General features: G+C 45.0%; 3 protein-coding genes across 12 annotated transcripts in view; 1 reads left to right on the forward strand and 2 right to left on the reverse strand.

The window, feature by feature from the left end:
- LOC106581254 (neurofibromin) overlaps window positions 1-25,502 on the forward strand; it is a 104,245-nt gene that overhangs the window by 39,275 nt on the left and 39,468 nt on the right. For all 10 annotated transcript variants that reach the window (XR_006761013.1, XR_001323054.2, XM_014163191.2 and 7 more), the window contains 4 exons: window positions 106-203; window positions 581-727; window positions 833-979; window positions 1,101-1,211. Coding sequence is in view for 8 of the 10 variants with exons in the window: in XM_014163191.2 (XP_014018666.1) it covers window positions 106-203; window positions 581-727; window positions 833-979; window positions 1,101-1,211 (503 nt within the window). In the remaining 2 variants the exon portion in view is untranslated. The remainder of the gene's footprint in view (window positions 1-105; window positions 204-580; window positions 728-832; window positions 980-1,100; window positions 1,212-25,502) is intronic.
- LOC106581259 (oligodendrocyte-myelin glycoprotein-like) lies at window positions 11,469-15,641 on the reverse strand. Its single transcript, XM_014163209.2, has 4 exons — window positions 15,178-15,641; window positions 13,004-13,069; window positions 12,696-12,905; window positions 11,469-12,587 (listed from the first exon to the last, which is right to left on the reverse strand). The coding sequence occupies exons 2-4, from the start codon at window positions 13,057-13,059 to the stop codon at window positions 11,597-11,599; spliced, it is 1,257 nt and encodes a 418-aa protein (XP_014018684.1). The 5' UTR covers window positions 13,060-13,069; window positions 15,178-15,641; the 3' UTR covers window positions 11,469-11,596.
- On the reverse strand, window positions 19,218-22,774 carry LOC106581257 (mucin-5AC). Its single transcript, XM_014163202.2, has 2 exons — window positions 22,551-22,774; window positions 19,218-22,071 (listed from the first exon to the last, which is right to left on the reverse strand). Exon 2 carries the CDS (start codon window positions 22,022-22,024, stop codon window positions 20,294-20,296), a length of 1,731 nt encoding a protein of 576 aa, XP_014018677.1. The 5' UTR covers window positions 22,025-22,071; window positions 22,551-22,774; the 3' UTR covers window positions 19,218-20,293.

Consider the following 25,502-nt stretch of genomic DNA (forward strand, 5'->3'; position numbering starts at 1 on the left):
GACAGTAGTGGTTTTGACCAAAATAGTTTGATAAAATAATTGTAAAAAATGTATTATATTTATTACCTTTGATTTTAGTTAAGTTGCTCTCTGTTTTGTTCTCAGATCCTCCAGAGCATTGCCAACCACGTGTTGTTTACCAAAGAGGAGCACATGAGGCCTTTTAACGACTTTGTGAAAAGCAACTTTGATGCAGCCAGGCGGTAAGTTAGGTTGAAGATGACAACGGGTTTCTTGTATAACTCTTTGCAACAATGGGAACAGCTATGCTAGTTAGCAATGTGTCCGTTACCAGATTTGTGACGACGTCTTGAACTGTATATTTTTACGCCGTAAGTCAGAATTATTTTAAGACCAGCAAAACTTCTGATAAAAAATCCCCACTTTCAAAGCAGATAAAATCACAAACTGCTCTCTCAGTATCCTGAAAAGCAGGAAATTATCGGAGTCCCGACTTTCTCTTATGAAGCTGAGAATTACTCACCTGGACTCATTTTCTAATATGTTACAGATATTTGTAATATATTTCCAGTTCTGTAATTAACCATTCACTCTGTGATCCCTCCATATTGCCCTGTAGGTTCTTCTTGGACATAGCTTCTGACTCTCCTCCCAGTGACTCAGTCAACCACAGCCTGTCCTTCATCAGTGATGGCAACGTTCTGGCCCTCCATAGGCTGCTGTGGAACAACCAGGAGAGGATTGGACAGTACCTCTCCAGCAACAGGTCAGTAACTCTCTCACACACACACACAATGAGTCACCAATCATCATGTTTTGTGCACTACCAGTATAGCCCTCAGTCTGACAGCGGCCTCTCCCCATTCCATAGGGACCACAAGGCAGTGGGCAGGCGGCCGTTTGACAAGATGGCCACCCTCCTGGCCTATCTGGGGCCCCCCGAGCACAAACCTGTTGCCGACACCCACTGGTCCAGCCTCAACCTCACCAGCTCCAAGTTTGAGGAGTTTATGACCAGGTAACTGTTCTCCTAGTGTACAGTTAGTCTGTAAAATGTTCTAAGACACTCAGGATGCCAGCAGTTGGTGAGTGGAGTTGATTCAGAAGAATTCTATTGTCTGTTTGTCCCTGATTTCTAGGCACCAGGTCCATGAGAAAGACGAGTTTAAAGCCCTGAAGACCCTCAACATCTTCTACCAGGCTGGAACCTCCAAGAATGGCAACCCTGTCTTCTACTATATTGCTCGCAGGTAAGACCTGGCCAAGGAGTGTACTGTATGTTAGTGTTGCTGTCTACATACAGTGCATTGGGAAAGTATTCAGACCTCTTCCCTTTTTCCACATTTTGTTATGTTACAGCATTATTCTAAAATGGATTAAATAAATAAAAACATCCTCACCAATCTACACACAATACCCCATAATGACACAGCAAAAACGGGTTTTTAGAAATGTTTGAAAATGTATTAAAAATAAAAAACAAATACCTTATTTATGTAAATATTCAGATCCTTTGCTTTGAAACTCGAAATTGACCTAAGGTGCATCTTGTTTCCATTGATCATCCTTGAGATGTTTCTACTACTTGATTGCAGTCCACCTGTGGTAAATTCATTTGATTGGACATGATTTGGAAAGGCACATACCTGTCTATATATGGTCCCACAGTTGACAGTGCATGTCAGAGCAAAAACCAAACCATGAGGTCGAAGGAATTGTCTATAAAGCTCCGAGACAGGATTGTGTCGAGGCACAGATCTGGGGAAGGGTACTAAAAAATGTTTGCAGCATTGAAGGTCCCCAAAAACACAGTGGCATCCATCATTCGTAAAATGGAAGAAGTTTGGAACCACCAAGACTCTTCCTAGAGCTGGCTGTCCGGCCAAACTGAGCAATCGTGGGAGAAGGGCCTTGGTCAGGGAGGTGACCAAGAACCTGATGGTCACTCTGACAGAGCTCCAGAGTTTCTCTGTGGAGATGGGAGAACCTTCCAGAAGGACAACCATCTCTGCAGCACTCTACCAATCAGGCCTTTAGAAAGATGAACGGCACAAAGTACAGAGAGATCCTTGATGAAAACAGTCTCAGGACCTCAGACTGGGGCGAAGGTTCACCTTCCAACAGGACAATGACCTTAAGCACACAGCCAAGACAATGCAGGAGTGGCTTTGGGACAAGTCTGTGAATGTCCATGAGTGGCCCAGCCAGAGCCTGGACTTGAACCCGATCGAACATCCCTGGAGAGACCTGAAAACAGCTGTGCAGCAACGCTCCCCATCCAACCTGACAGCGCTAGAGAGGATCTGCAGAGAAGAATGGGAGAAACTCCCCAAATACAGGTGTGCCAAGCTTGTAGGATCATACCAAAGAGTACTCAAGGCTGTAATCGGTGCCAAAGGTGTTTCAACAAAGTACTGAGTAAAGCCTGTAATGTTACAAAATGTGGAAAAAGGGAATGGGTCTGAATACTTTCCAAATGCTCTCTACCTCTGTCTGTAAGGTGTGTGGTAGGAAGGGAGTCAGTTTCTGGCCAAACGGTCGTGTGTGTGTGTGTGTGTGTGTGTGTGTGTGTGTGTGTGTGTGTGTGTGTGTGTGTGTGTGTGTGTGTGTGTGCGCGTACGCACATTAGGGGCTTAAAGTGGAACTGACATCATTTTAGCAACATTAAATCTTGTTAAAATCTATTCATATACACCCATAGGAAAAATATGATGCCTTTTTTTATTTTTCGCTTTTTATGACAAGCATGCACTTAGATATGGTCAATTTTGCGTTTTCATACATTTTATAAAATGTTTGGGAATGACGTAGAGTAAGGCAATGTTGAAAATTCTGTACCAATATATAAAACGGCAAAGCAGCCGTGCATTTGGCACACGAGCCTGCCTTCATACTGCCTGTAAAAACACACAGCTCAACATTAGATCCTTATAAAGCCTTTGCCGAAAGTCACAAAATACACCTGATTTGAATTCATGCTAATATGTAAATACACTACATGAGCAAAAGTATGTGGGCACCTGTTCGTCGAACATCTCATTCTAAAATCATGGGTGTTCATTTGGAGTTGGTCCCCCCTTTTGCTGCTGTAACAGCCTCCGCTCTTCTGGAAAGGCTTTCCACTAGATTACATTTACGTCATTTAGCAAACGCTCTTATCCAGAGCGACTTACAAAATACACTAGATGTTGGGACATTGCTGCGGGGACTTGATTCCATTCAGCCACGGGCATTAGTGAGGTTGGGCGATTAGTGAGGTTAGGCCTGGCTCGCAGTCGGCGTTCCAATTCATCCCTAAGGTATTTGATGGGGTTGAGGTCAGGGATCTAGACTGGCCAGTCAAGTTCTTCCACACTGATCTTGACAAACCATTTCTAAACTCAGCAAAAAAAGAAATTCTTTCAAAGATGGTTCGTAAAAATCCAAATAACTTCACAGATCTTCATTGTAAAGGGTTTAAACACTGTTTCCTATGCTTGTTCTATGAATGATAAACAATTAACATGCACCTGTGGAACGGTCGTTAAGACACTAACAGCTTACAGACGGTAGGCAATTAAGGTGACAATTATGAAAACTTAGGATGCTAAAGAGGCCTTTCTACTGACTCTGGAAAAACACCAAAAAGACGCCCAGGGTCCCTGCTCATCTGCGTGAATGTGCCTTAGGCATGTTGCAAGGAGGTATGAGGACTGCAGATGTGGCCAGGGCAATAAATTGCAATGTCCGTACTGTGAGACGCCTAAGACAGCGCTACAAGCCAGACAGCTGATCGTCCTCGCAGTGGCATACCATGTGTTATAATACTGTGCAGGTGTTGTTACATCACCTACGGGACAGCTACAGGATAGCAACAACAACTGCCCGAGTTACACCAGGCACGCACAATCCCTCCATCAGTGCTCAGACTGTCTGCAATAGCCTGAGAGAGGCTGGACTGAGGGCTTGTAGGCCTGTTGTAAGGCAGGTCCTCACCAGACATCACCGGCAACAACGTCGCCTATGGGCACAAACCCACCGTCGCTGGACCAGACAGGACTGGGAAAAATTGCTCTTCACTGGCGAGTCGCAGTTTTGTCTCACCGGGGGTGATGGTCGGATTCGCGTTTATTGACGAAGGAATGAGCTTTACACCGAGGCCTGTACTCTGGAGCGGGATCGATTTGGAGATGGAGGGTCCGTCATGGTCTGGGGCGGTGTGTCACAGCATCATCGGACTGAGCTTGTGATCATTGCAGGCAATCTCAACGCTGTGCGTTACAGGGAAGACATCCTCCTCACTCATGTGGTACCCTTCCTGCAAGCTCATCCTGACATGACCCTCCAGCATGACAATGCCACCAGCCATACTGCTCGCTCATTGCGTGATTTCCTGCATGACAGGAATGTCAGTGTTCTGCCATGGCCAGCAAAGAGCCCGGATCTCAATTCCATTGAGCACGTCTGGGACCTGTTGGATCGGAGGGTGAGGGCTAGGGCCATTCCCCCCCCAGAAATGTCCGGGAACTTGCAGGTGCCTCGGTGGAAGAGTGGGGTAACATCTCACAGCAAGAACTGGCAAATCTGGTGCAGTCCATAAGGAGGAGATGCACTGCAGTACACCTACTCAACAGCCAGTGTAATCCCGTGGCGCGATATGCAAAAACTTCAATTTTTCAAACATATGACTATTTTACACCATTTTAAAGACAAGACTCTCGTTAATCTAACCACACTGTCCGATTTCAAAAAGGCTTTACAACGAAAGCAAAACATTAGATTATGTCAGCAGAGTACCCAGCCAGAAATAATCAGACACCCATTTTTCAAGCTAGAATATAATGTCACATAAACCCAAACCACAGCTAAATGCAGCACTAACCTTTGATGATCTTCATCAGATGACAACCCTAGGACATTGTTATACAATACATGCATGTTTTGTTCAATCAAGTTCATATTTATATCAAAAAACAGCTTTTTACATTAGCATGTGACTAGCATTCCCACCGAACACTGCCGGTGAATTTACTAAATTACTCACGATAAACGTTCACAAAAAACATAACAATTATTTTAAGAATTATAGATACAGAATTCCTCTATGCACTCGATATGTCCTATTTTAAAATAGCTTTTCGGTGAAAGCACATTTTGCAATATTCTCAGTAGATAGCCCGACATCACAGGGCTAGCAATTTAGACACCCAGCAAGTTTAGCACTCACCAAAGTCAGATTTACTATAAGAAAAATGTTATTACCTTTGCTCTTCTTCGTCAGAATGCACTCCCAGGACTTCTACTTCAATAACAAATGTTGGTTTGGTCCCAAATAATCCATCGTTATATCCAAATAGTGGCGTTTTGTTCGTGCGTTCAAGACACTATCCGAAAGGGTAAATAAGGGTGACGAGCATGGCGCATTTCGTGACAAAACATTTCTAAATATTCCATTACCGTACTTCGAAGCATGTCAACCGCTGTTTAAAATCAATTTTTATGCCATTTTTCTCGTAAAAAAGCGATAATATTCCAACTGGGAAATCGTTTTTTTATTACAAAGAGAGTGAAAGTAAAAGCATGCTATCCCCTCATGCACGAGCCTCAGTCTAATGGCCCTCTGATAGAGCACTTGCCAAACGCGCTAATGTGTTTCAGCCTGGGGATGGAAATACATCGTTCGGCTTTTTCCCGCCTTCTGAGAGCCCATAGGAGCCGTTGGAAGTGTCACGTCATGCCAGAGATCCCCTGTATTTGTTAGAGATGATCAAGGAGGGCAAGAAATTGTCAGACAGGCCACTTCCTGTAAGGAATCTTCTCAGGTTTTGGCCTGCCATATGAGTTCTGTTATACTCACAGACACCATTCAAACAATTTTAGAAACTTTAGGGTGGTTTCTATCCAAAGCCAATAATTATATGCATATTCTAGTTACTGGGCAGGAGTAGTAACCAGATTAAATCGGGTACGTTTTTTTATCCGGCCGTGCAAATACATCCCCCTAGCCCCAACAGGTTAATGCAGCTGGTGGCCACACCAGATACTGACTGTTACTTTTGATTTTGACCCCTCCTTTGTCCAAGGACACATTATTCTATTCGTGTTAATCACATGTCTGTGGAACTTGTTCAGTTAACGTCTGTTGTTGAATGTAATGTTCATACAAATATTTACACATGTTAAGTTTGCTGAAAATAAACACAATTGACAGTGAGAGGACGTTTCTTTTTTTTGTTGCTGAGTTATATGGACCTCGATTTGTGCGCAGGGGCATTGTAATGCTGAAATAGGAAAAGGTCTTCACCAAACTTTTGCAACAAATTTGGTAGGACAGAATCGTATAGAATGGCATTATATGCTGTAGCGTTAAGATTTCCCTTCACTGGAACTAATGCCCTGATCACACCGATAGTGTCATTGCGCAAAATAGTATGCAGCATCATCTGGATATGTGTGCAACAAAAGTTCCACATTCACCTTCTGCTACCATTTCTGTCAAGCCGTATATGCATACAGTTTGACCCATGCGTTCGATAAATCCAACGTATGCACCACACAGAACGTGCTGCAACGCAATGCTGCAAGGCACACGCAGCGTTCCACTGGAAGTGAATGTACTTCTGGTTTACCAAAAATGCAATGATGCTGTCGGTGTGATCGAAGCTTAAGGGGCCAAGCCCGAACCATGAAAAACAGCCCCAGACCAGTATTCCTCCTCCACCAAATTTTACAGTTGGAACTATGCATTGGGGCAGGTAGCGTTCTCTTGGCATCCCCCAAACCCAGATTCATCAGTCTGACTGCTAGATGGTGAAGTATGATTCATCACTCCAGAGACTGCGTTTCCATTGCTTCAGAGTTCAATGGCGGCGAGCATTACACCATTCCAGCCGACACTTGGCATTGCGCATGTTGATCTTAGGCTTGTGTGTGGCTGCTTGGCCATGGAAACCCATTTCATGAAACTCCCGATGAACAGTTCTTGTGCTGACGTTGCTTCCAGAGGCAGTTTGGAACTCGGTAGTGAGTTGCAATCAAAGACAGACAATTTTTACGGGCTACACGCTTCAGAGCTCGGCAGTCCTGTTCTGTGAGCTTGTGTGGCCTACCACTTCGCGGCTGAGATGTTGTTGCTCCTAGACATTTCCACTTCACAATAACATCACTTGCAGATGACCAGAGCAGCTCTAGCAGGGCAGAAATTTGATGAATTGACCTCCTGTGACAGTGCCACGTTGAACGTTTGAGCTCTTCAGTTAGGCCATTCTTCTTCAAATGTTTGTCTACGACGATTGCATGGCTGTGTGCTCAATTTTATACACCTGTCAGCAATGGGTGTGGCTGAAATAGCCGAATCCACTAATTTCAAGGGGTGTCCACATAATTGTTTAAATTTAGTGTTCCACGGGAGTCGTGTTACATTTGGGAACTTTAGAGTCCTATTGATCAAACAACAGGTAGGCCTGATCTCCCTCAGTTGCCTATGCACATCAACAAGATCAACAACTAATGTTAGCAAAAGCGAGTTGACCTAAAAATGTAACAAGGGAAAAGTAGATAAACCCTTAACTTTTTTAGCTTGTAGTTGGTTGTCAAATTTGCACTGATAAACAATGGGGAATAGTACCTTATGCAGATTGCCTGCCAGTGCATGCTCGTCCCAACCCTTGGGAACTTGCCTGCCTGCCCTCCCATTTGATCGTCTTGATCGATGCCAAATACATTTGATTGACAACTAAGATATATGCTAACTGTGGAAAACAGTTGTTCAAGTTTAGCATAGCTAGCAAAGTGCTTCACATTTCTTGCAAGCTAACCAAATGACACCTGCATCTCTAGCTGTTCCCAGCCTTAGTTACATTCGTCTGTAAATTTGTCCAAAATATTGAGTCATTGAAACTGAAACGGAGCATCCCGCCGGGCTGGAGGCAGCAAACAATGTACCTGGCCAGCTGTAATTTACAACAATGTATTGGAGAATTAGCTATATTAATCATGCATTGAACTGCATCCGTCTATTCTACCAACAATGCCTTACTCAATGTCATGGAATTATGAGTCACATAGAACCTATTTTCAAAACTAGTTCTAAAGTTGGTTTTGTAGCATAAAATAGGAATTGTATATTTTTGAATGGTATATGATTGTCTGTTTCATATCTGCAAAGTAGATTATCTGTCAGTTCCACTTTAAGAACTTGCAGGCCCTCCAAGATAACCCCCAAACCAAGCTGATGCCAAGGTTTAAAGATTATTTCTCACGTCATACACTGACTCTTTCAAACAACGCGTACATTAAATGCATTCTAAATGTTTTCCTTTTCTTTATATCATAGAAACCATAAAACGCAGCAGCATCTGTCAACAGAACGGACAAGCAGTATAGACTACATAGAGATGAGCATTCATGTTTCCGCACCGATAGAGTATTATTAGTCATGTACAATGCATTCGACATGTATTCAGACCCCTTTACTTTTTCCGCATTTAGTTAGTTAGTTTACAGCCTTATTCTAAAATGTATTAAATTGTTTAATCATTCTACACACACTACCCCATAATGACAAAGCAAAGCAAAAACAGGTTTGTGTGTGTGTATATATCTCACATGTACATAAGTATTCAGACCCTTTACACAGTACTTTGTTGAAGCACCTTTGGCAGCGATTACAGCCTAGAGTCTTCTTGGGTTTGACAGTACAAGCTTGGCACACCTGTATTTGGGGAGTTTTTCCCCATTCCTCGCTGCAGATCCTCTCAAGCGCTGTCAGGTTGGATGGGGAGTGTTGCTGCACATCTGTTTTCAGGTCTCTCCAAAGATGTTTGATCTGGTTCAAATCCGGGCTCTGGCTGGGCCACTTGAGGACATTCAGAGACTTGTCCCGAAGCCACTCCTTCGTTGTCTTGACTGTACGGTTAGGGTCATTGTCCTGTTGGAAGGTGAACCTTCGCCCCCAGTCTGAGGTCCTGAGTGCTCTGGAGCAGGTTTTCATCAAGGATCTCTCTTTACTTTGCTCCATCTTTCCCTCGATCCTGACTAGTCTCCCAGTCCCTGCTGCTAAAAACATCCCTACAGCATGATGGTGCCACCACCATGCTCCGTAGGGATGGTGCCAGGTTTCCTCCAGATGTGATGCAATCTTAGTTTCATCAGACAGGAGAATCTTCAGACCAGAGAATCTTGTTTCTCATGGTCTAAGAGTCCCTTAGGTACTTTATCCTGTTTGGGATAGCGGGCAGTATTTTCACGGCCGAATGAAAAACGTACCCAAATTAAACTGGTTACTACTCTTGCCCAGAAACGAGAATATGCATATTTGGATAGAAAACACTCTGAAGTTTCTAAAACTGTTTGAATAGTGTCTGTGAGTATAACAGAACTCATATGGCAGGCAAAAACCTGAGAAAAATTCAACCAGGAAGTGGAAAGTCTGAGAATTGTAGTACTTCTTTTGCATCTCTATCGAAACTACAGTGTCTGTGGGGTCACGTTGTACTTCCTAAGGCTTCCATTGGCTGTCAACAGCCTTCAGAAAGTTCTTTCAGCATTCTCCTGTCACTGGGCAGAGAATAGTAGCTCAGTCACTGAGTGGACTGCCTGGGGACAAAGGGATTGGATATGCACGATCCCGCAAGTGCGCCGTTCCTTTTTATTTTTTAATGAATATGCTATTGTCCGGTTGGAATATTATTGCATTTTTAAGTTAAAAATACCATAAAGATTGATTTTAAACAGCGTTTGACATGCTTCTAAGAACGGTAATGGAACATTTTGACTTTTCGTCTCTGGTACCGCGCTCGCGCGTTATGCCTTTGGATAGTGCTCTGTACGCACGAACAAAACGGAGGTATTTGGACATAAATATGGATTATTTCGAACAAAGACAACATTTCTTGTGGAAGTAGCAGTCCTGGGAGTGCATTCTGACCAAGATCAGTAAAGGTAAGAGAATATTTATAATACTAATTCTGAGTTTAGGTGACCCCGAACTTGGCGGGGTCTGTATAGCTTGCTGTGATGGCGAGCTATGTACTCGGAATATTGAAAAATGTGCTTTCTCCGTAAAGTTATTTTAAAATCTGACACAGCGGTTGCATAAAGGAGTACTGTATCTATAGTTCTTCAAATAATTGTTATATATTTTGTCAACGTTTTGTCAACGAGTATTTTTGTAAATTCACCGGAAGTTTTTGGTGGGAATACATTTTCTGAACATCACGCGCCAATGTAAAATGCTGTTTTTGGATATAAATATGAACTTTATCGAACAAAACATACATGTATTGTGTAACATGATGTCCTAGGAGTGTCATCTGATGAAGATCGTCAAAGGTTAGTGCTTAATTTAGCTGTGTTTTGGGGTTTTGTGACATATATCCTTGCTTGGAAAATGGCTGTGTGGTTATTTTTGTCTATGTACTCTCCTATCATAATCTGTTTTGCTTTCGCTGTAAAGCCTTTTTGAAATCGGACAATGTGGTTGGATTAAGGGGAAGTGTATCTTTAAAATGGTGTAAAATAGTCGTGTGTTTGAGCAATTGAAATTATTAGATTTTTGAGGTTTTGTATTTCGCGCAGTGCTGTTCCATTGGATGTTGGGCTAGGCATTCCGCTCAACAGGTTATGGCAAACTCCCAGCGGGCTTTCATGTCCCTTTTTTATTGAGGAGTGGCTTCCGTCTAGCCACTCTACCATAAAGGCCTGATTGGTCGAGTGCTGCAGAGATGGTTGTTCTTCTGGAAGGTTCTCCCATCTCCATAGAGGAACTCTAGAGCTCTGTCAAAGTGACCATCAGGTTCTTGGTCACGTCCCTGACCAAGGCCCTTCTCCCCCGATTGCTCAGTTTGGCAGGGCGGCCACCTCTCGGAAGAGTCTTGGGGATTCCAAACTTCTTCCATTTAAGAATGATGGAGGCCACTGTGTTTTTGGGGACCTTCAATGCTGCAGAAATGTTTAGGTACCCTTCCCCAGATCTGTGCCTCGACACAATCGTGTCTTGGAGCTCTAGGGACAATACCTTCAACCTCATGGTTTTGTTTTTGCTCTGACATGCACAGTCAACTGTGGGACCTTATATAGTCCAATCAATTGAATTGACCCCAGTAAGATTCCAATCAATTTGTAGAAACATCTCCAGGACGATCAATGGAAACAGGATGCACCTGAGCTCAATTTCCATTCTCATAGCCAAGGGTCTGAATACTTATGTAAATAAGGTATTTCTGTTTTTAATTTTTAATAAATTAGCAAACATTTAAAAAAACCTGTTTTTGCTTTGTCATTATGGGGTATTTTGTGTAGATTGATGGGGGAAAAAATGTATTTAATAGATTTTATAATAAGGCTGAAATGTAACAAAATGTGTAAAAAGGGAAGGGGTCTGAATACTTTACGAATGCACTGTATGTGTATACATTTGCCTAGATATTATTTGTATACAAGTTTGAAAGATATAGCCATACAGCACAACTTCACTCTGTAGATGGTGGTGAAATGGTTGGAAGATGAGAGGATACACATTTAGGCAGTAACAGTTGAAAGTTGTTCTTTAAAATAAAAACAATAACAAACCTCTCCCTGTAACATTCATACGTACATAGGGTTAGCCCTCTCCAAAATCCATCAAGACTTGACTCTAGTACTGACAACGGTGGGTTTAGAAGGCTTTGAAGGCAGTCACTGTGACTAGAAGGTTCCAGGTGACTACAGAATACAGGATTGGTGTGTGGAGTCCGTGGCTTCTGCTCTGCGTACTTCCTGTGTTGGGCTTCTTGGCAGCGGAGTGCGGGTCCCCTGTTGTGCTTGTGCGTGTGGAAAGGCCGTGCAAGGGGGTGGAGATGAACACAAACGATGTCTGGTCCCCCGAGCTGTTGGCAGACCCTCTGTCTCCATGCGTCCCAGGCTCCAACAACGCAGATTTAGCCAAGTACCCAGAAGTGACGACTGCAACTTTATCCGGTGTGAGGCCTCCACGGCCCATCTCTCTGGCATCAGCCCCCAGCGGAGGCTCTGTGTGGGACGTAAAATGCCGCTCCCCTCCTGGAGTGGCCAGATGGGCTTGCCCACATGTTGGCCTAGTGTAGCAGGGGCAGCCCAACACGGCAGCACGGGTGTGTTTGGCCCAGAGCAAGAGCCGTGTGATGTTCTCCTCCTCTTCACAAGCCCAAGGGTTATCCCCAAGTGTCAAGAACTCGAGCCCCTCCAACCGGTCAAACACCCCCTCTGGCACCCAGGAGAAGCGATTAGCATGCAGGTAGAACCTCCTCAGCCTGGGCAGCCGGTCCAATGATCCCAGGAGGATCTGAACCAGGAAGTTGTGGGACAAATCCACCATCTCCAGATTATGAGGCATGTTGGTGGGCACGGTCCAGAACCGGTTGTGACTCAAGTTCAGGGCGTGTAGGCTGGGTAGGGTGTTGTTGATGAAGACCACCCTCTCCAGCTCATTGGCTGACAGGTCCAGTACCCGCAGGTTCCAATGGTAGGCCGTGTCGTTCTTGTCCAGGGCTCGCAGCTGGTTGCCAGCGGCCCGGATGTCCCAGAGGGCCCTGGGCAGGCCGGAGGGGAAGCGACCCAGGAGGTTATAGGACAGGTCCAGGGTACGCAGGTGGGCGTAGTGGCTGAGCTGGTCGTCCAGACCACAAAGGCTGTTGAGAGAGAGGGGAGTTCTCATTTTAGAAGTTAGGACCCAACCTGCCGAAGACTAGTATGATGAGAAGAAAGCGGATGATGAGAAGGCAGAATTGTCTTCCTACCTGTTGTGTGAGAGGTTGAGGAAGCGGATGTTGTGCTGCAGGCCTGGGGGCAGCTGTGAGAGGTGCCGTAAGGAGCAGTCCACCACACGGTGGCCCCGGCTGCAGGAGCACACTGTAGGGCAGATGGACAGGACCAGCCCCCCCAGCACCCCCGACAGGAGGAGCAGGAAGAGGCAGGCCAACGGGGCGTGGGGGAGCATAATGAGGGCTCTGAGAGAGGGAGAGACACAGTGAGAGGAGACACTGGACTGTACCCAAGGACATAGATCTGCAACACTTCTTCTTTGCTCCACAATTTATATACTCACAAATGGAAGGGCACAGTTTTGATACTGTATGGATCTTCGTCAAGACCATCAGTCATTCACACACATCTGCAGAATAATAATACTGACAGTTAAATTAGCTACCGACACCATTAGCATTTAAATATTGATTAGCAATAGCTCATTTAAGTCCAATCCTTGCTAGCTTTTTCAAGTTGCAATTACCAGGAGCTTAAAGGGATACTTAGGGATTTTGGCAATGAGGCCCTTTATCCACTTCCCTAGAGTCAGATGAACTAGTGGATACCATGTTTATGCCTCTGTGTCCAGTATGAAGGAAGTTAGCGTTGCAGTAGTTTCGAGAGCAAATGCTATCTAGCAATAGCGCAATGATTGGAAGCCTATGGGTATCTGCTAGCATGCTAGTATTCCAACAGATTGCTAGACAACGTTAGTTGGCGGAGTATTAGCTACAGTATCACCCTTATCATAAACGGCCTAGTTTCCCCGCAATGGAATCTCTGTAGAAATGATTTAAGACCCTTGTCTGGAGCTACTGCTGTTTTGAGATAGCCTTTGATGCATAGCAACAGCCTCACAGATGGGAGAGGGGCAGTAATAAACACCAGGAGACGGCAGTAAAACACTCCACACTGGTTCTGCATCCAGCCTTTAAGAAAGTCATGACTGTGAACCATCTATCATACTTAAAGCACATAATGTGACTATACAACTAACTGGGTAGATTGGACCTCACTTAACCCAGAGCCCTCTCTCCCCTCCATCCCCTCTCCTCCCTATAGTTCCCATTCACGTCATTGACACCCCTCTGACATAACATTGTAACGCCAGGCTATATGCTAACAGTCTTGCTTGAGGGTTTTCCAAACTCTGTCCTCAGGACCCCAAGGGGTGTATGTTTTGGTTTGTGCCCTAGCACTACACAGCTGATTCAAATAATCAACTAATCATCAAGCTTTGATTATTTGAATCAGCTGGGTAGTACTAGGGCAAAAAACGAAACGGGCATCCCTTGAGGTCCACAGAACCGAGTTTTGGAAATGACTATCTAATAGCTGTGTTGTGGTTTACAAGGGCCCCAGTCAGTCTGTGTGCCGGCAAGCTTGAAGCCTTGCCAGCGGGTAGGAGCTTAGAAATACTGCGGTGAGTGCCGGCTGAATTCCTTTAGAGTGGCACACACACACTCGATCCCACACACACTCGATCCCACACACACTCGATCCCGCGCACGCACACTCGATCTCGCGCACGCATTCTCGGTCCCGCGCGTGTGCGCACCCACACACACTCGATACCGCGCACGCACACTCGATCTCGCGCACGCACACTCGATCCCGCGCTCGCGCACGCACACTCGATCCCGCGCTCGCGCACGCACACTCGATCCCGCGCTCGCGCACGCACACTCGATCCCGCGCTCGCGCACGCGCACTCGATCCCGCGCGCGCTCTCGATCCCGCGCGCACTCTCGATCCCGCGCGCGCTCTCGATCCCGCGCGCACTCTCGATCCCGCGCGCACTCTCGATCGCGCGCGCGCACTCTCGATCCCACACACACTCGATCCCGCGCGCGCGCACACACGATTGTGTCCTGTCCTCTCTCACCCTGTCTTCTGGCACAAATGACTGAGTATCTGGCGACAGCGTATGTGTGTGTGGTTGTATTAAGAAGAGCTTGCCAAACACATCAGTGTGGCAGGTTTTAGCATTACATAGTAAGCTGAGTAAACTTCATCAGGTTATGGCATACTGCAAGTTAGTCTAAGGTTGCACTTAACATTACGATTCATACCCAATATTTAAAAAAAAACATTGAAATTACATAACAATAAAATTAATGTTGGAGACCATGCGTGTACCTATTCGCCTTTGTCAATTAATTGTCTTAAGTTGTGTGGCACATTTGTGTCGATCGGTATATTAGTGCTTTCAAAATACCATCAAGTCTTTTCTCCAAGGACCCGATCGGAATTTACTCCATAAATAGCTGTAATATCTAATGGAGATTTCAGCACCGTTGGAGAGATTTAATGAGAAACCATAGACTGACATCGACAAATCACCCTGCTGCAGTCCACTGAGCTAATGTGGTACAGAATCAAATACATCACTGCTTTGTGAAGCACTGTGTGTGTGTGTCCAGTCATGTGCACATGTCTCCTACTGTTTTTCTCTCCATGCCGTTAGTCACTCACCTGATCCTCTCCATCGCTTCACTCCGTCATCTTGCTCTTTTCGTCCTCTCTCCTTCCCTCGGCCAGCCCTCTCACTTGCTCCCCCTTTTTTTCAGAGCAGCAGGCTGGAGAGAGTGATTGTCAAGTCAAATCTGGGGGTGTTAAGTTGCCCTTATTATTCATGCACCATTTTTTTTTTTGGCTCTCTTTTTTTGCGCTGGCTTTCTTTTGGGGTATTTTTCCTTTCACATTCTTCCTCACTCGCACTCTCACTTAATTTTTCCTCCCTTGCTCTTCTTCCTTCTCTGGTAAAGGTGGACCTCTCTCCCCCCCTCCTCTCGCTGTCTCTCTCTCTCTCGTGCTTTGTTGGCGTTGGCCAGTGGTTGGCAGGCTCTCTCGCTCCGTTTCAAAATCCTCTCCTGGGTTGTGGCGTCCTCCAAGCATGCCAGAGCAGGGTGCCCCTGATAGCGCCAGTCATCCTCCACCGCTCCTCTGCAGGCTCCTGATGCACTCAGGGAAAGAGCGGTCTGAAGGAGAGAGGAGGGAGGGAAGGAGTGAGGATTGGAGGATTGCAGCACAGTGCCTGCCCCCTCTGATAATGATGAGATGGGGGGTGGGGGGACGATGCGGTGGGGGGGTGGGGGGGACTGTGCTGACTCCAATCTTTTTAGAATCAGGATCCCGCTCACTTGATAAAAGCAATTCTTTCTCCATTATCCCTTCCCCTCTCTCTCTTTTTTATACACATACAGTATACTGAACAAAAATATAAACACAACATGCAATAATTTTAAAGATTTTACTGAGTTACAGTTAATTTAAGGAAATCAGTCAATTTGAAATAAATTCATTAGGCCTTACTCTATGGATTTCACATGACTGGAAATACAGATATGCATCTGTTGGTCACAGATACCTTATTAAAAAAAGGTAGGAGTGTGGATCAGAAAACCAGTCAGTATCTGTTGTGACCACCATTTGCCTCAGGCCGTGCGACACATCTCGCTTCACATAGAGTTGACCAGGCTGTTGATTGCGGCCTGTGGAATGTTGTCACACTCCTCTTTAATGGCTGTATGAAGTTGCTGTAACTGTAACATGCTGTCGTACACGTCGATCCAGAGCATCCCAAACGTGCTCAATGGGTGACATGACTGGTGAGTATGCAGGCCATGGAGGAATGGATACTTGTCGGATCCTTGCGAAATGGGGCCGTGCATTATCATGCTGAAACATGAGGTGATGGCGGTGGATGAATGGAACGACAATGGGCCTCCAGGATCTCCTCACGGTATCTCTGTGCATTCAAATTGACACTGATAAAATACAATTGTGTTCGTTGTCCATAGCTTATGCCTGCCCATACCATAACCCCACCACCACCATGGTGCACTCTGTTCACTACGTTGACATCAGCAAAGCGCTCGCCCTGTTAGGGTTCGTTCCTTGGTCCTTGTCAATCATTGGTTCATTGGTGAAATTAGCATTATGACAATATCTTTAATTAAATCATTCAAAAACCTTTATTAATGCAGCTGCAGACAGAAGTTGACAATCAGGAACGCATGTTTCTGAGTAAGTTCTGCATCAAAGAAAAGGTCCCATGTTATTTTATTAAACCAGAAGTGATGTCACTGCCTACGTCATTATCTTGACAAAAGATAAATGCTCACTAACAGGGATGTAAACAAATTTGTGCACAAAATTTGAGAGAAATAAGCATTTTGTGTGTATGGAACATTTCTGGGATATTTTGCATGTTGCATTTATATTTTTGTTCAGTGTACATCCAAACACGCTAACGCATTCTAATGTGGGCTGTTCATTGAACATTAGTGCCTCGTGCGTTCAACTTTCACATTCTCATAGTCACAGTATGTTCCATTTCCCCTTCACTCTCTCGCTCTCTCTCACACTCACTCTCTCACACACACACACACACACACACACACACACACACACACACACACACACACACACACACACACACACAACATTTTATACTCATGCTCACACAGTGTTTTCACACACACAGTTCCCCTGAATTCCCTGTAGTACTGTACAGATCTGGCAGGGTGACATTGTTCTGGCTGAATGCGTATGGGATGCAGAACACACACACACACACACACACACACACACACACACTTCCCCCTGATGGCAGTGCTATCTCACATCACAACTGGCACCTGCAGCGACTGGCACCTGCAGCGACTGGCACCTGCAGCGACTGGCACCTGCAGCGACTGGCTGCCTCCACCGCCCTCAGCAGCAAATTAACACTGTTTTTGTATTAACGGTACAGTTATTGTCTCACCATCCTCCTGGTCTTCCTCCATTTCAGCTGCCTTCAGGAAGCACCCTGGCGGTCTGCAATAAGAACAGCTTTTTGCAATTGTGCTGATCCATGAGTGGGTGTTCTGTGACTAGTGGCTTTGTTTTACGGCCAACGTTGCTGCAGCCATATTAATACAATCCTCGTTTTTAGTGGGTCTGTATTGCTGTAATTCAAAATTGCATTACATTACATTGGGGGGATGATTGGAATGATGTTTTGAAAACCGCACTTCATGAATTAATCTCTGCTCACATGTCCGTGCCCTGTTTGGTTTTACAGGACTCGTGTCAAAGTAGTTATGTGGTCCTGTCTACCGCCTTCTCTCTCCTATCCTCTCTTTCCGCTCTCCCTCCTCTCTCTCTCTCTGAGAAGGAGTCATAGTTTGGCAGATTGTGTCTGGCCAATAAAACATAGGTTTGGGGCTTCTCTCATGGAAATGCACACACAGACACAACATCATGCTTATTGTGCTAGACACTCAGAACTTAGCACCACAGAACTGCTCTGTTCTGCAACTAGCCGTATGCAAGCAGTGAATATTTAATTCTGCACTTCAGCCGAAGCAAGCTGCCCTGCTACTGCTGGCAACATCATTCAGCGACTAGCAAGCATGAATTACTGGAAGTAATTACCACAATTCTCCAGAAAAAGTCTCAGCAAATGCAACCTAGTAAGAAAGACCCTCCATAGTGCAGTGCCTGGTGCTAGCACGGTAACACCAGACCAGTCAAAAGTGTGAATCTCTGCATGGCAACACCAATCCGCTGTGTTAGTTTCGGGAGTTCAACCAATAAGCTGTGAGAGTTTGTGATGCGAAACTAATGTGTGCTATTCGCCTCAGATCATTAGATAAAAAATGCGTTCTCTGAAATTGACTGTAATATCTGATTGCTATAATTCTGTCATGTTGACAGGTTTGTTAATAAGTTGAAGCATCAAGAGAATTGATACACAAACCACGTGTTTGTACAAGGGAAAAAGTGTTTTAACAAAAGGTTTCATACCTTGCAACCTACTTGTGTGAAAACTAACTGTAGTCACAGCACATGCAATTATTTTAGAATGAAAAGGATTGATAAAAGTACGATTTGTAGTCATACTAAAAATCATACTCTTACAATAGCTTGTCATGATAGTAGAAAGAATAGACCTGTGTTGAGATGAACATGGCATGAATTCTGTAGAAAGATTGATATGATAGATTGAGTTGGTGGTTGGAAAACTGTCAGACCTGGAACTGCAGATGTGAAACAGTAAGAGTGAAACAGGACTGAAAATAGTCTCGGTCTTGCCCAAGTTTAGCTACTTCTCATGCTGCTTTCTCTCTCTCCCTCTACGTCTCTCGCTTTTCTTTCATATCTGCCGCAGTATCAACACAGGGAGTTCTGCAATCATTTTTCAATAGAAACATTTCCCTTTGAGTACTCAGCTGGAGAATGTGTCTGGAATGAGCTGTGAATTAGAGTAGTGGGGAGAGAGGGAAGGGAAGGCAGAGAGGGTTTTGGATTTATGATGGCTGTATCTTTCAGGTGACGTTCTTTATAGGGAGGGATAAAGCAGGTGTCGTGGCTGCCATCTGGTCAGCAGGGCTTGTGGTGTAGGCGGATGATGCTCTCTCCTCAATCACCACGCAGTAGAGTGAAATATAGCCTGGCCTTAACCAATGAGCCTGTAGTCTGCCTCACTGTATGAGGCTGATGTAGTACACCAATACAAACCAGTATTTACCATCAGCGGATTTATTGCATAAATACATGATTGATGAACAATGAGCATTTCACAACTGTCATTTGTCAACAGGTAAGAATATGTAGATGGAAATAATTGTGTGTTTGTGGTTGTTGCTTTCCGTCTCCCATCTTATTGTTTCTGTGGTTTCTCTTCAGATGAGACATTGAGGCGCTATTTGTGGGTCTGACATTTCCCTCTTTCTGTCTCTGTGGCCTGTCCGCTCTCTCTACTGTTAGTGTACTGATGTACAGCTCTGAAATACCCTAGGAGTGACTGCAACACTGCAGTAACGTACTCACTAACGGTGTCGGGCCAGCCCCACTGAGAGACTAACTCCCTGCTCACTCTTTCTCTCATTTTCACATTCATTTTATCCCTTTCTATCTATCGTTTCTCAGTTGAATTATATAATTCACCCCCTCGTTTCTTTTCCTTTTAGAACTTCCTCTCACCATTTTGCCCAATGAATGTCTCAGCCTGGGTCGATTTTTATAAAAAGACATTTTTGCAGTGACTAAATGTTCACTTGCCGCGCGTGCACACACAGAATCACATTCCTTCAGCAGTGCATCCTTCTCTGAATTATCTCACCACAGGGTATGATGCTGATGTTTAGGCCCTTACGTCGCTGTGTTTTCCTCCAAAAAGTACACGGGAGAAAAAGCAGTTGTAGCATGAAATAAATCTCACTGCTACAGTTTGGTCAGCCTGAATGAATATGAATCTGACTTGAATCAAAACATTTGGGAAAGCTTTCTCAGTGTACATTTGGTTATCTTAATACCAAAGAAAGACCACAGGGATTATGTGTTAAAAATCACATTATTGTGGCCAATGTCAAAGTTATATCGTTAAATAGGGAAATGGATTGGTTTTGACAATCAAACTGGCTATAGGCCTAGTTAAAGATCCATTTCATGAAATGTTTCATCAGAAAGAGGTATAGATGAAGTAAGCGGAATACTGATGAGCATCAGTTTGAGTTGTTTTTTGGCGGGAATGGTTTCCTTTGTTGGGTAGAGGTATTAGAGTGGGTGTCCTGTGTGTTACTATCTGCTTGGAGACTGCTTAAGGCAGGTCAGGGGGTGGGGTGGGAAGATCTTTGCTCTCTGGGGGAGGGGGGCTGGCCTGGCCTGAGGGGGGACCCAGGTAAACATCCAACAGTGGTGGAGGAATAGCTTCTGGGATATCTGGTGGTGTACGAGAGGGAGAGCGATTTAGAGCATTGTCTGGCCCCAGATCAACAACCTGCAAGGAGGTAGGAGGCTGATGGTCATGGGTGTGTGCTGTGGCAGTGGTCTCTGAAGACGTCGGTGGAGGAGGAGATGAAGAGTTGTCCAGAGGTTGCACCTCCTCAGCCTGGGTCTTTTCTTTGTGCACTGCAGCAGCCCCGTTACTCAGTTGAACATCATCTGAAACAGTCTCTCTTCCGAATGTACTTCCTGTCGGAATCTCACCCATCCGGAATTCCTCGTCAGTCTCCTGGAGCAGAGACAGCCTCTTGGAGAGTTGCTGAGACAGGAAGCCAGAGAAGGAGATTCGATTGGAGCCCCTCAGGTGGTCATCACTGCTATCGTCATTATCCAGTCGAGACTGGACTCCACTGTCCAGAAACGGAGAGGGGCCGGCCCAGGCTGTATTCTGCAGCTGCATCCTCTGATGTCTGCGCTTCGTCACGAAGATGACCCCAAAACTGAGCAACATCAGAACCAGTGTCACACCAATCAGTACAGCCACCACTGTGCCATGGTTCCCAGTTGTTTTGTTCTTGTCTTTGTTTGACATTTTTGACGGAGGTGGCTTTGGTTTATTTTTTGTTGTGGTGGCAGCGGCGACATGTTTTGCAGTGGGGACCATTAGTGGGGATTGGCCCTTGGTGCTGGTAACGGCAATACTAGCAGTAACAGAGGCTGCAGTGGTGGCAAGGGTCTTGGCGGACTGGGTCGACGTCCATGGAGTGGAGATGTGGGTTAAATATTTGGTCATGGCTATAGAGGGAGGTAGGGTGGTGGGTGAAGTGGCAGCACTAGGCAGCTCAGATGGGCCTGTTGGACCTCTTTCAGTGGGGTGTGAAGGGGTTGATTTCCTGCTTGTGACAGGGGCCTGGGAGGGGGTGCTGGGCAATTGAGTTTTCCCACCTGTGTTCAAAGTAAATTCGGCTCTAGTCGGTGTCACTCCAAATCCAACACCAGTTGGCATGGGTCGGATCCTCTCTGTGGAGTCGTTGGACTGCGACATCGGAAGATTGGTTGGACCAGGCCCTGTTTGGATCTCTGTTGGTTGATTTGTTGTCGGTGAGGTTGTTTGAGAGGAAATTGGACTTACTTTGCCCTGGCCTGAGTGTATAACTCGGCTTACCAGAGGCTGATTCCCCATAGTGGGCGAAGTTTCCTCGGCTCCATCTGCTGTGATCTCCACCTTGGAGTTGTTTTTATATCTCGTTGTTTGGGGGTCCTGAGGTGACTGGGACTTCCTCTTTGTGCTCGCACTCAAAGGGTGGATTGAAGGCAGATAAGAGCTGATATATCTGGTGGACACCTGATCTGGAGTCTGTGGTTCACGCTTCACTGTGAACTTCAACTCACCTGAAGGTGCTATGGTGCTATGGTTTCCTTCATCTGGTGCATTGTTGAGGTGCTCTTGTGCCATTTCTAAAGGTGAAACTTTGTCTGAAGTTGCAGTAACCTCACTGCTCCTGAAGTCAGTGGAGTGGCTGTTAGGCTGAGGTATCACTGTGCTATTCAGTCCCAGTGGCAGCATCCACAAAAACAACACAAAAACAAGACGCTTTCTCTCCATTGCTGTTTCCTGTTGTCCTCTGAAATCTGGTGTGTCCTGATGACTGACTGATGAAAAGAAGAAAAGCAAACTTGTCATTACTGTATCGATAAGCATGATTTATCATGAGGAAACAAGGAACATTTCACCATGAAGGGCAACGTGGTGAAATGTTACTGCTACTTTTGGCATTTCCTTCCTCAAACTACAATTCAAAGTAGGCGTAGAAGATTTTTTGACTGTTTTCTGGGGAATCTAACTATATTCTGTTTTTGTCTTATTTCTTTGTAGGAATTAGGGTCATATCTTACACATTAGGATGTCTTTGTCTAATCATTATTGATTAGCTAACATTAGTGATGGTGTGTGTATAATGTGTATTACACCTCCCACAAACAACAACTTTGAAAGTATGTGTTTCAAAGGTTTTTGTTTTAAACAGCTTGCACATTCTCTGGCAAATCACACATGTCGTCGTAAGAGCAACAGATCTCACTATAACTATTTTATATTTATGTTACCCACCCTTAAAGTATGTTGTACTCACCAGAGCCTACACAGGATTTAACCCTAGAATCCTGGCCTTCATTAACCTGCTCCAAGTTCACAAAAAGCAGAATCCCTATATGAGTTGGTGTGTCTCAGCTGGAAGAGGTCTCCTTAGTTTGCTGTACGTGAAGCTCAGATAGCAGCCGCTGTAGAAGGCTGCGAGGCCCTAGTCTGGTATTATACAGAACCTTCTCTTGCCTCACTTGACAGGAAGTGAGAGCTGTGAAACTGAGGTCTGATTACAAATGACACCCTGTTCTTTTTAACACAGAAAATACACAGTGGATGTTTTCATGCAAAACAAATGTACACTTGTAATATTAATATGCACTCTGGGATAGACCCCATTGACGTTTTCCACATTTTGTTACAACCTTATTTTAAAATGGATTAATTTGTTTGTTTCCCCCTCATCAATTTGCACACCCCATAATGACAAAGCAAAATCCTGTTTTTAGATTTTTTTTGCAAATAATATAAGTGTGTGTGTGTGTGTGTGTGTAAACTCAGCATAAAAATAAACGTCCTCTTACTATCAACTTTATTTTCTACAAACTTAACACGTGTAAATATTTGTATTAACATAAGATTCAACAACTGAGACATAAACTGAACAAGTTCCACAGACATGTAACTAACAGAAATGGAATAAAGTGTCCCTAAACAAGGGGGGGGGGGTCAAAATCAAAAGTAACAGTCGGTATCTGGTGTGGCCACCAGCTGCATGGACTGCACCAGATTTGCCAGTTCTTGCTGTGAGATGTTACCCCGCTCTTCCACCAAGGCACCAGCAAGTTCCCGGACATTTATCAGATCCAACAGGTCCCAGACGGCTCAATGGGATTGAGGTCCGGGCTCTTCGCTGGCCATGGCAGAACACTGACATTCCTGTCTTGCAGTGAATCATGCACAGAACGAGGAGTATGGCTAGTGGCATTGTCATGCTGGAGGGTCATGTCAGGATGAGCCTGCAGGAAGGGTACCCCATGAGGGAGGAGGATGTCTTCCCTGTAACGCACAGCGTTGAGATTGCCTGCCTTGACAACAAGCTCAGTCCGATGATGCTGTGACACACCGCCCCAGACCATGACGGATCCTCCATTATAGGCCTCGGTGTAACGCTCATTCCTTTGTCAATAAACGCAAATCCGACCATCACCCCTGGTGAGACAAAACTGACTCGTCAATGAAGAGCAGTTTTTGCCAGTTCTCTCTGGTCCAGCGACGGTGGGTTTGTGCCCATAGGTGACGTTGTTGCCAGTGATGTCTGGTGGGGACCTGCCTTACAACAGGTTTACAAGCCCTCAGTCCAGCCTCTCTCAGCCTATTGCGGGCAGTCTGAGCACTGATGGAGGGATTGTGCGTTCCTGGTGTAACTCGGGCAGTTGCTGTTGCCATCCTGTACCTGTCCCTCAGGTATGATGTTCGGATGTACCAATCCTGTGCAGGTGTTGTTACACATGGTCTGCCACTGCGAGGACGATCAGCTGTCCGTCCTGTCTCCTTGTAGCGCTGTCTTAGGCGTCTCACAGTACGGAAATTGCAATATATTGCCCTGGCCACATCTGCAGTCCTCATGCCTCCTTGCAGCATGCCTAAGGCACATTCACGCAGATGAGCAGGGACCCTGGGCGTCTTTCTTTTGGTGTTTTTCAGTGTCAGTAGAAAGGCCTCTTTAGCGTCCTAAGTTTTCATAACTGTGACCTTAATTGCCTACCGTCTGTAAGCTGTTACTGTCTTAACGACCGTTCCACAGGTGCATGTTCATTCATTGTTTATGGTTCATTGAACAAGCATGGGAAACGGTGTTTAAACCCTTTACAATGAAGATCTGTGAAGTTATTTGGGTTTAACAAATTATCTTTGAAAGACAGGGTCCTGAAAAAGGGACGTTTCTTTTTTTGCTGACTTTATGTATGTATACAGTTGAAGTCGGAAGTTTACATACACTTAGGTTGGAGTCATTAACTCATTTTTCAACCACTCCACAAATTTCTTGTTAACAAACTATGGTTTTGGCAAGTCAGTTAGGACATCTACTTTGTGCATGTAATTTTTCCAACAATTGTTTACAGACAGATTATTTAACTTATAATTCACTTTATCACAATTCAAGTGGTTCAGAAGTTTACTTACACTAAGTTGACTGTGCCTTTAAACAGTTTGGAAAAATACCTGTGGATGTATTTCAAGGCCTACCTTCAAACTCAGTGCCTCTTTGCTTGACATCATGGGGAAATCAAATGAAATCAGCCAAGGTCTCAGAAAAAGAAATCAGCCAAGGTCTCAGAAAAAAAATTGTAGACCTCCAAGTCTGGTTCATCCTTGGGAGCAATTTCCAAAGGTACCACATTCATCTGTACAAACAATAGTACGCAAGTATAAACACTATGGGACCACACAGCCATCATACTGCTCAGGAAGGGGACGCGTTCTGTCTCTTAGAGATGTACTTTGGTGCAAAAAGTGCAAATCAATCCCAGAACAGCAGCAAAGGACTTCTTGAAGATGCTGGAGGAAACGGGTACAAAAGTATCTATATCCACAGTAAAACGAGTCCTATATCGACATAACCTAAAAGGCCGCACAGCAAGGAAGAAGCCACTGCTCCAAAACCACCATTAAAAAAAGCCAGACTACGGTTTGCAACTGCATGTGGGGACAAAGATTGTACTTTTTGGAGAAATGTCCTCTGGTCTGACGAAACAAAAATAGAACTGTTTGGCCATAATGACCATCGTTATGTTTGGAGGAAAAAGGGGCAGGCTTGCAAGCCAAAGAACACCATCCCAACCGTGAAGCACGGGGGTGGCAACATCTTGTCGTGGGGGTGCTTCACAAAATAGATGGCATCATGAGGATGGGAAATGATGTGGATATATTGAAGCAGCATCTCAAGACATCAGTCAGGTAGTTAAAGCTTGGTCGCAAGTGGGTCTTCCAAATGGAT

The sequence above is a fragment of the Salmo salar genome, chromosome ssa20 (assembly GCF_905237065.1).
Source record: "Salmo salar chromosome ssa20, Ssal_v3.1, whole genome shotgun sequence".
In the NCBI taxonomy this organism is placed as follows: domain Eukaryota; kingdom Metazoa; phylum Chordata; class Actinopteri; order Salmoniformes; family Salmonidae; genus Salmo; species Salmo salar.